Source organism: Aotus nancymaae, unplaced genomic scaffold (assembly GCF_030222135.1).
Source record: "Aotus nancymaae isolate 86718 unplaced genomic scaffold, 86718_ANA_hifiasm-v0.15.2.pri h1tg000018l, whole genome shotgun sequence".
Lineage (NCBI taxonomy): Eukaryota > Metazoa > Chordata > Mammalia > Primates > Aotidae > Aotus > Aotus nancymaae.
The window spans coordinates 5542705-5559558 of record NW_026988430.1 but is presented as its reverse complement, the minus strand read 5'-3'; the positions used below and the strand labels follow the sequence as shown (position 1 = coordinate 5559558).

Here is a 16854-nt window from a genome sequence, read left to right as displayed (position 1 = left end):
CCTAAGGGAGCGCTGAGGGCACGCGGAGCCGCCTGGGAGATCCGGCACGTGACCGGAACGCCGCCAGGCTCAGTCCGCCACGATCCCACAGGTCCCCGATCCCGGAAGTGCCGCGGCCTCCTGGAAGTGCCGGAGCGGCTGACGGAGCCGGGGTTGCCGGGGTGCCGCTGCCGCGGGAGGGTTGCGGTGCTGTGGCTGGGTGGCGGCTGGGGGCCTGAGTGGGGCCCTGCGGGGGTCGCAGGGGCTCGGCGGCGGAATGATGGAGGAGGAGGAGCTGGAGTTCGTGGAGGAGCTGGAAGCGGTTCTGCAGCTCACGCCCGAGGTGCAGCTGGCCATCGAGCAGGTGAGCGTCCAGCCCCTTGGGCGGCGCTGAGGGAAGGCCGCGAGATGGCCTGGGTGAGGGCGTTTCTGAATGAGAAGGAAGGAGCCTTTTCTAGGCTTCAGTGTCTGTGGCGAGGGGCGGGGGTCCTGGTGGTTTTGAGCATAGTAGACGCGCTCGGAGAGGACAGACCTAGAAGGGTGCAGGCCGTGCATGGCGGCCTCAGAGTCTGCGGATTGCGGGGCTTCATTCATTGAGCATAGTCGCGCCGACGCCCCGGTGTCTCGGCCTGCCCCGCGGGAGGAGCTGGGGATTGGAAAACGTAGGATGGCAGAGCATAGAGAAAATACTGAAAAATGACAGATTCCTATTCTTAAAAGGTCGAGAATTCCTGCTGTGGAGTAGTTCGGGTTAGCTTGGAGAATACTCCCAAGGGGCCTCTTTTCCCTGAAGGAACTTTTTTTTTTTTTTTTAACGGAGGCTCACTCTGTCGCCCAGGCTGGAGTGCAATGGCGCGACTCGGCTCACCGCAACGTCCGCCTCCCGGGTTCAAGGAATTCTCCTGCCTCAGCCTCCCGAGTAGCTGGGACTACAGGCGTGCTCCACCGCGCCCGGCCAGAAAGTGATTTCTAATACTGCAGGGCAGGCCGGGCGCGGTGACCCACGCCTGTCGTCCCAGCACTTTGGGAGGCCGAGGAGGGCGGATCACCTGAGGTCAGGAGTTCGAGAGCAGCCTGACCAACATGGAGAAACCCCGTCTCTGCTAAAAATACAAAAATTAGCCGGGTGTGGTGGCTTGTGCCTGTAATCCCCGCTACTCGGGAGGCTGAGGCAGAAGAATTCCTTGAATCCGGGAGACGGAGGTTGTGGTGAGCCGAGATCGCGGCGTTGGACTCTAGCCTGGGCAACAAAAGCAAAACTCCCTCTCCAAAGAAAAAAAAGAAAAAATACTGCAGAGTATTGCTCCTGATAAAGGGAGAAAATGTCCCTTAAAGGAATTGTGGAGTTACGATTTAGGAAAGGGGTTTATGATTGAGAAAATGGACAATTCCATTATGTCTTATTTAATGACCCCTGGGAAGCTTTTCTAAGTAAAACATTACTTCTGCTAGTGCCAGTAGTTGGCATATCTTGACTATTAATATTTGCCATGGGTCTGCCATTATAGTAAGTAATATATTGTCCCATTTATGGAGTTTTTTTTTTTTTTTTTTTTTGAAGATGGGATCTTGCTCTTTCCCCAGACTGGAGTGCAGTGGCATAATCATAGCTCACTGCAGCCTGGAACTCCTGGGGCTCAAGCGATCCTCCTGCCTCAACCTCCCGAATAACTGGGACTACAGGGGCATTGATAGACCTTTGGATGTGTGCTTTTTCTAGTAGTGGTTGAGTTACTTATACAAACACATTTGTCACAGCCTGAGGATGCCAAACCACTGGGCAAAGCTTTTAGTGTTCAGGCCACAGTGCTCCACCACTGACCTCCTTTTGCCAGAAAAAGACATCCATTTCCGTTGCTCTTACGGCTAGTGGGCTCTAATGGAAGAAATGAACAATGCAGTCAGTTATTGTTTGACGGACAGGTATCAGAAAAGCACATTTTTGCTATTTCTTTTATTTGTTTATTTCAATAGCTTTTGGGGTACAAGTGGTTTTTGATTACATGGATGAATTATATAGCAGTGAATTTTTGAACATTTTTCCTATTTTGTAAGAATAAGTTTGAGTGATAGTATAGGTTTATCTATTAAGCAGACATCTTTATGTCAAGATGAATTCAGAATTTTCTTTGTTTTTTTTTTATTTTTTAGACAGAGTCTCACTCTGTCTCAGGCTGGAGTGCAGTGGCACCGTCTCAGCTCACTGTAACCTCCGTCTCTTGGGTTCAGTCAGTTCTGCCTCATCCTCCAGTAGCTGGGACTACAGGTGCCCACCACCATGCCTGGCTAATTTTTTTGTATTTTTAGTAGAGATGAGTTTCACCATATTGGCCAGGCTGGTCTCGATCTCCTGACCTCAGGTGATCTGCCCACCTTGGCCTCCCAGAGTGCTGGGATGAGAGATGTGAGCCACCATGCCTGGCCCAGAATTTTTTCTTTTCTTTTCTTTTTTCTTTTTTTTTTCGAGACGGAATTTCGCTCTTATTGCCCAGGCTGGAGTGCAATGGCGAGATCTCAGCTCACTGCAACCTCCACCTCTCAAGTTCAGTCGATTTTCCTGCCTCCCAAGTAGCTGGGTTACAGACATTCACCACCATGCCCAGCTAATACTTTGTATTTTTAGTAGAGATGGGGTTTCACCGTGTTGGTCAGGCTGGTCTTGAACTCCTGACCTTGTGATCCGCCCACCTTAGCCTCCCAAAGTGCTGGGATTGTAGGCGTGAGCCACCATGCTGGGCCAGAATTTTTTCTTTAGCTGTCTGATTGAATGAAATTCTGTAGTAGCATACTTGTAAAGAGTAGCGAAGTGTGAGGAGTCAGGAAGGCCTAATATAGTGGAATCACATTTTGCTTCAAGCTTAAGTCCCAGAGTCATTGCCTAAGCTGAAAATCAGTCACTGTGCCCTGAGGTTCCTTAAATTGCCCTCAAAGTACAGTGTGTGCATCTCTTTGATGCTCTAGGGCTGTTGGTTTTCTTCCTCTAGCACTGGAACCAGACACTTTTTTTCAGTTAATACTGAATGAAGTAGTTGGCATCTGTGAGGGGCCTTGTTACATGCAAACATTTTAAAACCTAGGGCAGCACTAAAACCAAGCAGGGTGAGAGGAATACAGAAACCGAGACCAACTTGAGGAAATAGACAGTTCATGTCTCTTATGTCATGCTCTCAACCGAGTGTACATTCCCTCTGGTGAGCACATGTCATTGAGATGGTGTAAATAACATGTATACGTGTATTTTGGAAACAGCAATGCTAAGCATTTTAAAAAGAAAGCATCTTCACTTCTCATCCATCTCCTCTTGATGTGGTAGAAGGTTTAAACTTTTCTTACAGTTGTCTTAGAAGACGTTTTGATTCTTTGACACTACATTTCTTTGGAAGGCTTCTTCAAGATGAAGTTGCTTCCCACAGTTATAACTCTCTTGAGCTGGTGAGACCCAGTATCCGGTGGGTCATTTGACTGCTTGTGTCATCCACCTTGTTGCATGTTCTTCAGGTTGTTAGGGAGTTAGCTGTATTTCTCAGAAGTGGACTCTTTTTTGAGACATGGCCTCACTCTGTCACCCATCCTGGAGTTCAGTGGTACAATCTCGGCTCACTGCAGCCTCAACGTCCTAGGCTCTGGTGCTTCTCCCACCTCAGCCTCCCAGGTAGCCGGGACTACAATAGGCATGTGCCATTGTGCCCAGCTGATTGTTTTTGTAAAGATGTGGTTTCGCCATGTTGCCCAGGCCAACTCCTGAGCTCGAGTGATCCGCCCAGACATACATACATACATACATTTATATTTATTTATATTTATATTTATTTATTTAGAGATAGAGTCTTGCTCTGTCACCCATACTGGAGTGCAGTGGCATGATCTCAGCTCACTGCAGCCTCCACTTTCTGGGTTCAAGTGATTCTCCTGCTTCAGTCTCCTGAGTAGCTGGGATTATAGGCACCTGCCACCATGCCCAGCTAATTTTTGTATTTTAAGTAGAGACCTGGCCTCAGGTGATCCATCCGCCTCGGCCTCCAAGAGTCCTGGGATTACAGGTGTGAGCCACCGTGCCCTGCCCTTTATTTTCCTTTTAATTGACAAAATTATATATATTTATGGTATACAACATGTTTTTATATACAATTCTCTTTTTCTATGTAGGTATTTCCAAGCCAGGACCCTCTAGATCGAGCCGATTTCAATGCTGTTGAGTATATCAATACCCTGTTCCCAACAGAGCAAGTAAGTACAGTTTCAGGTTTTCTTCATTTCAGTGACTTCTGGCTCATCTTGAGTATTATGCTTGGTGTGTTATACTAGATCGTCTAAAGGCCCTTGGTAAACAAGGCAGAGTTAAATTCAGATCATACTCCATCATCACCACCTGGGGCAGTGAGTTAAACTGTTAGAATGAAATTCTTTGTATAGTGAGCACACTATTAATAACTGTACTCTCATGTTGCGAGAGTCCCCCCAATCTGTTGTAAAGGGGAAAGGATTTTTAATGTAGTGGGGAAAAGAGGGAGTGAGGCAGGCAGGATAAGCCCAGAATCATAAAATCACTTTCACCTCCATTTCAAGGTGTTAATTTTAATTTTTATTTGTTTATTTTTTTTTTGAGACAGAGTTTCACTCTTGTTGCTCAGACTGCAGTGCAATGGCGCAGTCTTAGCTCACTGTAACCTCTGATGCCCAGGTTCAGGCTATTCTCCTGCCTCTGCCTCCTGAGTAGCTGGGATTACAGGCACCCGCCACCATGCCCAGATAATTTTTGTATTTTTAGTAGAGATGGGGTTTTGCTATGTTGGTCACACTGGCCTTGAACTCCTGACCTCAGGTGATTCACCCGCCTCAGCCTCCCAAAGTGCTAGTATTACAGGGTGAGCCACCACCCTCAGCCTCAAGGTATAAATTTTTAGACTTTACGTTTTACTTTTTTTGTCTGGTGATTTGCCTGTATAGATGGATTATCTTACAACTTTGGTTTCTGGGTGTTGGGTGAGAAGTAGACCTGAATTGGAAGTAGCCAAGTTGGGAGAAGGGCAGCAAGAGTCCCACTTAGTTTTTGTGTATTCAGTCAGCAGTTGTGAGTAGGTGCCTGTCCCGTGTTCTCAGTCCCTGTGCCAGGTGCTGAGGATACAGAGATGAGTAAGATCCAGTCCATGCCCTCAAGGGATGGGTGACGCGGGTGAATGCCGTGAGGATGGGGCAGTATGGTAAGGAAAGAAAGACCAGTTCTTCCAGGGAAAATCAAAACTTCAGAGAGGAGGTGGAGGTGGCCTCTGCCAAGCTCGAGGGATTCATTCACGTATTCATTTAGTAAAACTTAGAGGGATTCATTCACGTATTCATTTAGTAAAACTTAGCAGTCATTTATTAAATATCTACTGAGTGTCAGGTACTATTTTTAGAAACCAGAGATAAGTGTAAACATGACCAATACTGTCCTGGTCTCATGGAGTCTAGTGTAGGGAGAAAGACAAGAAATCTATCAACAAATATACAAGAAATGGTTAAATATGGTGGCTCTGACACCAAGCAGGTTCTGGATAGAGCATGATGCCTGGGCAGGGTCCTTTAAATACAGGAGCTTAGCGGGAAGCTCTCTGTGAGTGGTGCCCTCTAAGCTGAGACCTGGTGGGCACGAAGGGGTCAAGCTTGCAGCAGTCTGGCAGAACGGTGTTCTAGGCAGAGCAGGCAGCCAGGTAAGTCTTCCAGGATGGTGAGGGAAGGATGGCCCTTCCAATCATAGGACCGAGGCCCACAGCAGGAAACACAAGATGTGCTCAGTGAACAGAGACTCACAGGGGTGAGGCTGAGTGGAGGAGCAGGACGCTGGAGGATCTGGGTCCTCTAGGCTTACCACATGCCTCTCAGTGAAATACTTTTTTTCTTTCTTCCTTTTTGAAACAGGGTCTTAACTCTTTTGCCCAGCCTGGAGTGCAGTGGCACAATCACAGCTCACTGCAGCCTTGAACTCCTGAGCTCTAGCTTTCCTCCCATATCGGCCTTCTGAGTAGCTAGGACTACTGATGCGTGTCACCACATGCAGCTAATTTTTTTTTTTTATTTTTTAGTAGAGACGAGATCTCTCTATGTAGCCCAGGCTGGTCTCAAACTCCTGAGCTAATGTGATCCTCCCACCTTGGCCTCTCAAAGTGCTGGGATTATAGGCATGAACCACTGCACCTAATTTTTCACAGAATTGATTTTCACTGTGATAATTTTTAAGCTTGTATCCCCAGAATATTATATACATTGTCTAATACCAATCTTAAATAAATTAGGCTTCAGTAGTATTTGCTATATAGGTAAAAAAAAAACATAGGGGCTTCATTATTTTCTTCTCACACCCCAAGGGATAGTATGGCAGCCCCCTTGGGGATGCAGGCACCCTCTCTGGAGATTGATGCTGTAGGCAGTGCGTATTCATTGAAGGACTTTTGACAGGATAATGACTGGAGCACATTCACATTTTAAAATTTCATCTGGCAGCCGTTTGGAGGATGAGCAAGGCATGGAGGTGGGGAGAGACTGCAGGAGGGAGACCCATGCAGAGGTGACCGGAAAGAGATGACGAGGCCCGAAGAAAGCTGTGGGGTGGAGAGAACCAGATCTGAGAGCTACTGAGGGGACCTAGGTCATGCAGTTTGGTACTTGAGGGGATGAAGGTGGTGGCTCGTGGAGAATCCAGAATTCACTCATTGATTCATTCAGTTACAAAAACACCTACTCTACCTAGCTTTATAAGAAATTTGGGGTAGAGCAGTGAGCAAGACAGATATGGTCTCTACCGACATAGACTCCACGGGTCTCTCTTAATCGTCAATCACACAGTTAACAGATTATAGGTAAATTATAATGTTCCAATGCCTTATTTGTATAATTTTTAATTATTATTTGTTACTTAGTCTTACATAATCTTAACTAGATGCTTCCTGTGTATCTGGCACTATTCTAGGCACTAAACAGTGATACACTCTCCACCTTGTTACCGTTCTTGTTTTACAATGAGAATAGCGAGACACAGAAAGATAAGAACACTCAGCTTAAATGTGGTAGCATTACCATGAAGGAAGCATGCCACATACAGTGACAGCTGAACCCAGGGCCTTATTTGGGCGTGACAATTAGAAAGGCTTACTCCCTTGAGGAAATGGTGTTTAGCTTGGGCATTATAGGCCAAGTTACTATTTTTTTTCTTTTTTTTCGAGAGGGGGGTTTCGCTCTCTTGCCCAGGCTGGAGTGCAGTGGCACAATCATAGCTCACTGCAGCCTCAGATTCTTGGATTCAAGCAGTCCTCCCACTTCACCCTCCTCAGTAGCTGGCACTACAGGTATGTTACCACACCTGGCTGATTTTTAAATTTTTTGTATAGACCGGTCCTTGCTGCGTTGCCCAGGCTGGTCTCGAACTCTTGGCCCAAGCCACCCTCCTGCCTCAGCCTATCAGAGTGTTGGGATTACAGATTTGAGCCACTGTGTCTGGCTGTAAGTTAAGGATTTTGAACTTTGGTTTCTAGGTAGCCAGATTTGGCTGACTGGGTGAGCACTGGCAGCTTTAAGCTTTACCCAATACTGAGCGTAAGGAGAAAGAGCAGGTTTCAGTGGCAAGTAGGGCTGCAGTGGAGTGTAAGGGTGAGCCCAATATTAGACATTCTCAGGTCACCCAGGTGGAAAAAGTAGTTGGGTATTTGAGTGTGGAGCTCATAATCCCCATCATTGTTAATATCTTGGTGTATCCTTCCAAACTTTTTTAAATGGACATACTGATTTTTTTTTTTTTTTGAGACGGAGTTTCGCTCTTGTTACCCAGGCTGGAGTGCAATGGCACTATCTCAGCACTTTGGGAGGCCGAGGTGGACGGATCACTAGGTTAGGATTTTGAGAGCAGTCTGGCCAACATAGTGAAACCCCGTCTCTACTAAAAATACAAAAAATCAGCCGCTGTGGTCTGTAATTACAGCTACTCAGGAAGCTCAGGCAAGAGAATTGTATGAACCCAGGAGGCGGAGGTTGCAGTGAGCTGAGATCATACCATTGCACTCCAGTCCTGGGTGACAGAGCGAGACTCTGTCTAAAAAAAAAATAGGAAAACTTTTTATATCTCCTAATAGTAAACTGAAGTCTTATCATTTGGAAGTTTGATTAGAGGAAACTAAGTGAAATTTATAAAAAACTAATATAAAACTAACATAATTAGGAAGTTTGAGAAAAGAGTTATATGGGGATGTTTCTAAAGAGTTTTTAGTGACTTCCAAAATGCTCTGGATCTGTATTGTTAAGAGGAAAAAAAAACCAAAAAACACAAGTTGAGTCATGATGGCTCACGGCTGTAAGCTCTCATCCCAGCACTTTGGGAGACCAAGGTGGGTAGATCACTGAGGCAGGAGGATCGCTTGAGCCTGGGAGGTGGAAGTTGCAGTCAGCTGAGATCATGCTACTGCCCTCCAACCTGGGTGACAGAATGAGATCCTGTTTTAAAAAAATGAAAATGATAGAAAAGATGCCAAATTGCTTTTCCCACTTCATTTTTGTATAGCAATATATTTTCATAAAACAGTAGAAGGCAATATGCAAGAATTCTGACTGTGGTCATACTCTCCTGGATGTACGGATGACTTATTTTCAGTTACAGCTCACTCACTGTACTTGTGAAGAATTACCATTATAATCAGGAAATATTTTTCTTTTTTTTTTTTTCTCTCTTTTGGAGACAGAGTTTCACTCTTGTTACCCAGGCTGGAGTGCAATGGCACTATCTCGGCTCACCGCAACCTCCGCCTCCTGGGTTCAGGCAGTTCTCCTGCCTCAGCCTCCTGAGTAGCTGGGATTACAGGCACGCGCCACCATGCCCAGCTAATTTTTTGTATTTTTAGTAGAGACGGGGTTTCACCATGTTGACCAGGATGGTCTCGATCTCTTGACCTTGTGATCCACCCGCCTCGGCCTCCCAAGGAAATATTTTTCAATAACTAAAACATTTAAAAATTATACAGCTAAAACTGTACAACCACATTATAACTAAGCCCAATGAGTGATTCTCAAAGCGGGATAAACCCCACTGTCCAGTCAGTGTGGATTCCCATGGGGCTTTTCCCAACTCCAGGATTGGCCCTCAACCCTGGTGAGGATTGCTGCCGTAGTGAGACACTGAGCTGTGAGGGAGTGGGTGTCAGGTGTTTGGGGTGGGGGAAAATGAGGTTGGGAACCATTGCGTTAGAGGCAAATGATGGAGAAGAAAGAATGACTTGTCTCTTCAGCTTCCGGCAAAGCACCTGTCCTTTCAGAGTATTTCCCAGTCTGGTTTTTTTTTTTTTTTTAATTTGAGACAGGTTCCCACTCTGTCACCCAGGTTGGAATGCAAGGGCATGATCTCGGCTCACTGCGACCTCTGCCTCCCAGGCTCAAGTGATTCTCCTACCTCAGCTTCCTGAGTACCTGGGACCACAGGTGTGCGCTACCACACTCAGCTAATTTTTTTGTATTTTTGGTAGAGACAGGGTTTTGCCATGTTGCCCAGGCTGGTCTTGAACTCCTGAGCTTAGGTGACCCACCCACCTTGGCCTCCCAAAGTGTTGGGATTACAGGTGTGAGCCTACATATTTCCCATTTTTTTTTTTGAGATAGAGTCTCCCTGTCACCCAGGCTGGAGTGCAGTGATGTGATCTTGGCTCACACCACCGTTCTCAATTCTCCTGTCTCAGCCTCCTGAGTAGCTGAGATTACGGGTGCACGCCACCATGCCTGGCTAATTTTTGTATTTTTAGTAGAGACAATTTTACCATTTTGGTCAGGCTGGTCTCGAACTCCTGACCTCGTGATCTGCCCACCTCAGCCCTCCCAAAGTACTGGGATTTCAGGCATGAGCCACCGTGCCCAGCCATACTTCCCAATCATAACATTGAACAGGAGAATAGTGTGCCTCACATGGCAGAGGGGATTAAGGGAAATAATTTCGGAAAAGTGCTAGAATTGTTGCCTAAGAGACCCACATTAAATGCTAGCATGCTTTCCCTTTTGCCTTCCCAACAGGTCTGGAAATAAAGGGAAAACAGTCACCCAGGGGCCACCTAACAATCAAATATTATAACTTTAGGATATTTCTTTCTCTTCTTTTTTTTTTTTTTTTGAGATTCTCACTCTGTCACCTAGGGTGCAGTGCAGTGGCACCATCACAGCTCACTGTACCCTGGAATTCCCAGGCTCAATCGATCTTCTCACCTCAGCCTCATAAGTAGCTTGTACTACAGGTGTGTGCCACCACATCTGGCTAATTTTTCTATTTTTTTGTAGAGAAGGAGTTTCACCATGTTGCCCAGATTGGTCTCTAACTCTTGGGCTCAAGCAGTCCCCCCACCTCAGCCTTCCAAAAGACAGATGTAAGCCTCCACACCTGGCCTTTGTTCTTTATAATAGCTGTATTCATGATATTATGAAAATGATATTATGGCGCCAGGTGCGCTGCCTCATACCTGTAATCCCAGTACTTTGAGAGGCCAAAGTGGGGGCATTGCTTGAGTCCAGGAATTCAAGATCAGCTTGGGCAACATAGCAAGACCCTGTCTCTATAAAAAAATAATAAAATTAACCAGACACAAATAACAAAATTAGTACATACCTGTGTTCAGGAGGCTGGGGTGAGAGGATTGCTTGAGCCTAGGTGTTTGAGATTATAGTGAGCTATGATTGCACCACTGCACTCCAGCCTAGGTGACAGAGTCAGCTGCCGTCTTAAAGGTAGGCCATTTGATATTATAAAAATATTTGCTATCATAAAATGATAATAAAAATACTTTCTTCTCGTTAGCACGGTATCATAAGCAATCTTTGTTATTTCATAGCCTGCCTGACCAGCATCTCTTGTGGTGGCATAAAGTTCTATCAAATAAATATGGCCTGATTTATTTGACTTTCCTGTTGATAGGCAATTAGGTCCATTCCAAGTTTTTGCCCTGTCATTGCAGTTGAACATCTGACTGCATAAATATTTTAGATTATTCTTAGAAAAATTGTTACGGCTTAAGACCTTCATGTCTGAGGATTATTACATTTAAGAAATGGTTACTGTCCCACCAAAAATCAGTATTTGCTCATGTGGTATGACCTCCAAGTTACATTGTTCAGTGAAGAAAGCATGCTATGGAATGTTTTGGTTGTGCTTTTAATACACAGATTACCTACCAGAAGGTAGAGAAGAAAGTGGCTCAGAGCCACTGCCTCTGGGAAAGAGAGCTGTGGGAACGGACAGGACAGGGCGAGAGGAAGCCCCGCTTTTCACCATACCTTCCTTTATCCAGATTTTTGGTCATGTACATGTTTTACCCATTTTAAATTGAATACAGATTTTTAAAATTTTTGGTATAATCTGCTGTTTTCCGAAAAGGTACAAGAATAGTACAAAAAAATTCATGGCTATCCTTCACCCAGGTTTCCTGATAAATTTTTGAATGGTGTTTTTTTTAATACCAAAAGAAAAATTTTTTTTTTTCTAAAGTGTGGGTTCCAGCAGAGACGGGTAAGGCAGGAGCTACTACTATGCCATTTTGCATATGAGGAAACAGAAACTCAGAGAGGTACATCAGCTTGCCTTCCAGCAAGTTAGTAGTGGCAGGATTGGGCCAGACTTCAGCTACTGTTAACACAGGGACAGCTAAGTTACTATTAACACAGTGGAGATTTATGTTATACCCAGTTTTTTTTTTTTTTGAAGTAATAGACTTGACAGAATTGGATTAGATTGAGTTCAACTGAATTAGATTCCTCAATTAAAGTAATTTCTCTTTTCTGGGATTCATGTTTTTTTTTGTTTTGTTTTGTTTTTTTGTTGAGTTAGGGTCTTGCTGTTTTGGCCAGGCGAGAGCGCAGTGGTGCAATCATTGCTCACTGCAGCCTCGACCTTCTGGGCTTAAGTGATCCTTCCACCTCAGCCTCCTGAGTATCTGGGACTACAGGCACATGCCACTGTACCTGGCTAACTTTTTTATTTTTTGGAGAGATAACGTCTCAAAGTTTTGTCCAGGCTGGTCTTGAATTCCTGGATTTAAGTGATCCTCCCACCTTAACTTCCCAAAGTGCTAGGATTACAGACATGAGCCATCACGCCCAGCCTGAGATTCATTTTAACCTCAAGCTGTTCTTGGATTTCTGAAAATTTTGAGTAACTGTTGGCTTGGTCAGAACAGTAACATGAGCTGTGACAACCCAGTCGGATGTCTCAAACACTCATGGCCCGTTTCTCTTACCAGATCTGCCTCTGGAAGGCACCTGGCCTTCTCCTCCCAGCAGAGGTAGCCAGGAGCAATTTATAAGAGTATTTCCTGCACTATCCTCAATTCCTTCTGAGATAAAATATCTGTTAAGGGAGAGAGAAAGAGGATTTATTAAATTGTATTTTGAAAACTTGAATTAAAATGGTACTATAAAATTGTACCTCCTCTCATCCAGTAGGGGGCACCATTTCCTCACAGTTTCTTATCTCTAAGGTCAGAAGTGATCCCTTTGTCATTATAATAAAAATACTTTATTATAATCACAGTAGTAGTGCATAGTCAATAATTATAAAATACAGGTAGAAAGAAGAAAAATTTGAAATCCCTTTTCTTAGTGCAATACAGAGTTGATTATAGCTACTAATGTTGCAGCTACTAATAGATTACAACTAATATGTATCCTTCTAGACTTTTTTCTAATGGCTCTATATCCTAAAAAATAAATTTGTGTATTTATTGAAGTATAACATAATACAGAGGAGTACACCAATCTTAAGTGTACAACTTGATGAATTTTCACAAAATAAATACAGCCGGTAACTACCACCCAGATCAAGAAATGAACCATTTAAAAAAATCTGGCCAGGCACGATGGCTCATGCCTGTAATCCCAGTACTTTGGGAGGCTGAGGTGGGTGGATCACGAGGTCGGTAGTTCAAGACTAGCCTGGCCAACATGGTGAAACCGTGTCTCTACTGAAAATATAAAATTAGCTGGGCATGGTGGCATGTGCCTGTAATCCCAGCTACTCCGGAGGCTGAGGCAGGAGAATTGCTTGAAGTAGGCAGAAGTTGCATTGAGCCGAGATCACACCACTGCGCTCCAGCCTCGGTTACAGAGCGAGACTCCATCTCAAAAAAAAAAAAAAATTGAAGGCCTTTCCTGCCTCTTTACTGTCACTACCTTCCCCCAGAGATAACCACTGTCCCAGCTTCTAAGACAAGAGAAAAATTTCACCTGGTTTCCTATTATGTAAGTGAAATTGTATCCTATATATTCTTGCATCTGGCTTTCTTCGTGCCCCATCATGTTAGTAATGTTTATCCATGTTGTTGCATGCTATGATAGTTCATTCATTTTTGTTGCTGTATTTTGTTATATGACTTTGTCACAATCATACATACCATGGGTCAGCAAACTTTTCCCTAAAGGTGCAGATAGTAAATATTTTAGGCTTTGTGGCCTATACAGTGCCTTTCACAACTACCTAACTCTGCCATTGTAGTTCAAAAGCAGCCATAGACAATATGTAAGGAAATGGGCATGGCTGTGTTCCAATAAAACTTTATTTACAAAAAATAGGGGCTAGTCTGGATTTGGCAGTAGCTTCCAACTACTGCTTTACTTTTTTTTTTTTTTTTTAAAGCGAAAGTCATACTATGGGATTACATTTCTTGAGATTTCATAAGTAGTGGTTGCAGCTTATCATTTTCCTGTGAAAGAGGAATTCCAGGAAGTAAACTAACAGCTGGGTACTCTTTCTTCTTTATTGTAGTCTCTGGCAAACATAGACGAAGTCGTGAACAAAATTAGGCTGAAAATAAGGTGAGTAACATTGTATGATTGTTAATTAATGAAAAGTATACCGTGAGAGCACTGAAATCTCAAGTTTGCCATAGATGGTAATATAATTTTTAAAAATTTTATTTATATTTATTTATTTAGTTTTTTGAGACGAAGTTTTGCTCATTGCCCAGGCTGGAGTGCAATGGTGTGATCTTGGCTCACTGCAACCTCAACCTCCTGGATTCAAGTGATTCTCCTGCCTCAGCCACCCAAGTAGCTGGGATTACAGGTGTGAGCCACCATGCCTGGCAAATTTTGTATTTTTAGTAGAGATGGGGTTTCATCATGTTGGCCAGGCTGGTCCCGAACTCCTGACCTCAAGTGATCCACCCACCTTGGCCTCCCAAGGTGCTGAGATTACAGGAGTGAGCCACCTCGCATGGCCGTATGATTCTTTTATCTGTATGAACTTTGTGGTAAGGAACTCAATTCTTTGGCCTGTCTTCATTCAGTTATTCATACAAAAGGAAGGGAGCTGTGACAGAGTCTATTCAAAACAGCTTTTGTAATTATAGAAGAAGGCAAAAGCTTTCTAATAGATTTTCTTTATTTTTTTGAGACAAGGTCTTACTTTGTGTCCTAGGCTGAAGTGCAGTGGTACAGTTACAGCTGAGTGTAGTGTCAAACTCTTGGGCTCAAGTGATCCTCCCACCTCAGCTTCCTGAATAGCTGGGACTACGGTTGTACAAGACCACACCCGGCTAATTTTTGTATTTTTTGTAGAGATGGGGTTTTGCCTTGTTGGCTAGGCTGGTCTTGAGCTTCCAAGCTCAAGCGATCTGCCTGCCTCAGTCTCCCACATCTACTAGATTTTTTTTTTTTTTTTTTGAGATGGAATCTGGCTCTGTCACCCAGGCTAGAGGGCAGTGGCATGATCTCGGCTCACTGTAACCTCCGCCTCCCAGGTTCAAGCAATTTTTGTGCCTCAGCCACCCAAGTAGCTGGAATTACAAGCATGTAGCACCATGCCCGGCTGATTTTTGTATTTTTAATAGAGACAGGGTTTCATTGTGTTGGCCAGGCTGGTCTTGAGAACTCCTGGCCTCAAGTCATCCACCTGCCTTGGCCTCCCAAAGTACTGGTTTTACAGACGTGAGCCACCACGCCCGACCTTCTACTAGATTTTCAATGGATTTATTTCCCTGTTTTTGTATTCCCAAGGCTTAGAGATGAAGATGGCCTTATATGTGTATCCTTTGGTCACATAACAGCTAGCAATGTCAGGTCTGCTGGTGGGTTTGGTGGTGGCCCGTGATTAAACATTGTGAGCCATGGGAGAAGAGAAGTTGGGAGCCGTAGATCTGTCTCAGACATAGATTGCATGACCAGGGCCCAGAGCGGGAAGATTCCCTCTATCACCCTGGCCCTTTCTGCCTTATGAGAACTGAGGAACGGATTTTGTGTGAGGTAATTTAAGTTCTCTGGCGTGTTCACGTAAAGGCTCAGGAACTTTGTCATTCCTGATTTACTCCATGAAAAATACTGCAAGTTTTATGAGTCCTTTCAGAGAGCTCTGAATATTAAGTAAAAGAAGCCATTTTTAAAAACAAGGTGAAGCAGCCGGATGTGGTGGCTCATGCCTGTAATCCCAGCATTTTGGGAGGCCGAGGCGGGCAGATCACGAGGTCAGGAGTTTAAGACTATCCTGGCTAACATGGTGAAACCCTGTCTCTACTAAAAATACAAAAAAATTAGCCAGGCGTGGTGGGGGGCGCCTGTAGTCCCAGCTACTTGGGAGGCTGAGGCAGGAGAATTGCTTGGACCCAGGAGGTGGAGGTTGCGGAAAAAAAAAAAAAAAACAAGCCGAAGCATTCACGTGCGCTAGACTTGGCTTCCCGCACTGCTGTTGCTGCCCTCCTCCTTCCTGATAACACTCACACGTTTGGTTTTCGGACAATTAGGTACAGTCTGCAGAAGCTGGTGGATAAATTTTGTTTTTTTTTTTTCTTTTGGTTAGCCTAGAGTAAAGATTATTTGAATGACTGTATCCTTGAACTTTTTTGCCAGGAGACTGGATGACAATATTCGAACTGTTGTAAGAGGTCAGACGAACGTGGGGCAGGATGGACGGCAAGTAAGTAACTTATTCCTCCGTATTACCTGTACTCTCCCAGCAGCCAGATGACCAAAACGTTGATGTGCCTTCTTGCAGCGCGCTTTCTGATTGATGGTTTCACACACACGCTGCAGGACAGGACAGGCAAGCAGGTGCCCAGAGCAGCCCTGTGCTGTCACTTAGTGTCCACTGGACCAGGATCGCATACTGTGGCACAGCTCACTCAGGGCCAGGGGCCTGCAGGCCAAATGAGAACCCTGGAGTTTCCTCGTCTTTCTCCTTAGTGCCGGATAGCTCCTTTATTTTGTGGGCTGTGGCTAAATGAGGTTGCTGCATTTGTCAGCTAAGTTGTTAGCATTTAGATATTACTTTTGTGGCTGCAAAAGATAGTAACCCGACATAGTTATGATTCCTTGTACCTCACTTTGCCAGCAGGCAGTTAACTCAAGAATCATTAAAAAATTTTACAAGTTGACCTGGCACAGTGGCTCACTCCTGTAATCCCAGCACTTTGGGAGGCTGAAGCAGGTGGATCAGTTGAGGCCAGGAGTTCGAGACCAGCCTGGCTGACATGGCAAAACTCTGTCTCTACTAAAAATACAAAAATTAGCCGGGTGTGGTTGTGCGCTCCTGTAATCCCGGCTACTTGGGATGCTGAGGTATGAGAGTCACTTGAACCTGGGTCAGAGAGGTTACAGTGAGCCAAGATTGCACCACTACACTCCAGCCTGGATGATAGAGTGAGACTCTGTCTCAAAAAAAAAAAGTTTTGTAAGTCTTACTGGATCTAGTTAAGGAGGGCTGTTTGAAGGGAAGCAAGTGTTTAGGGAGGAGATAGTCTTCAATCATTGAGGGGCCAGATGTTATCTGTCAGCCATTTTCTTTTTTCCTTGATTCTGTTGTACTGTGGAGGCATTGTATTTCAGAAATCGCTGTCGTCGTAGAAACGCTGCTCATGCCTTTCTAGTCTTCCTCTCTTACCATGTCCAGTCCTC

General features: G+C 44.7%; 1 protein-coding gene across 3 annotated transcripts in view; it reads left to right on the top strand.

Annotated features, from left to right (window-relative positions):
• The first annotated feature begins 207 nt into the window (after positions 1-207).
• VPS53 (VPS53 subunit of GARP complex) overlaps positions 208-16854 on the top strand; it is a 172080-nt gene continuing 155433 nt past the window's right edge. For 2 of the 3 annotated variants that reach the window (XM_021667278.2, XM_064378150.1), the window contains exons 1-4: positions 208-343; positions 4126-4206; positions 13733-13782; positions 15811-15877. In XM_021667278.2, the coding sequence (XP_021522953.2) occupies positions 257-343; positions 4126-4206; positions 13733-13782; positions 15811-15877 (285 nt within the window). In that variant the 5' untranslated portion in view covers positions 208-256. The remainder of the gene's footprint in view (positions 344-4125; positions 4207-13732; positions 13783-15810; positions 15878-16854) is intronic. The other variant, XM_012461778.2, reaches the window with a different exon arrangement.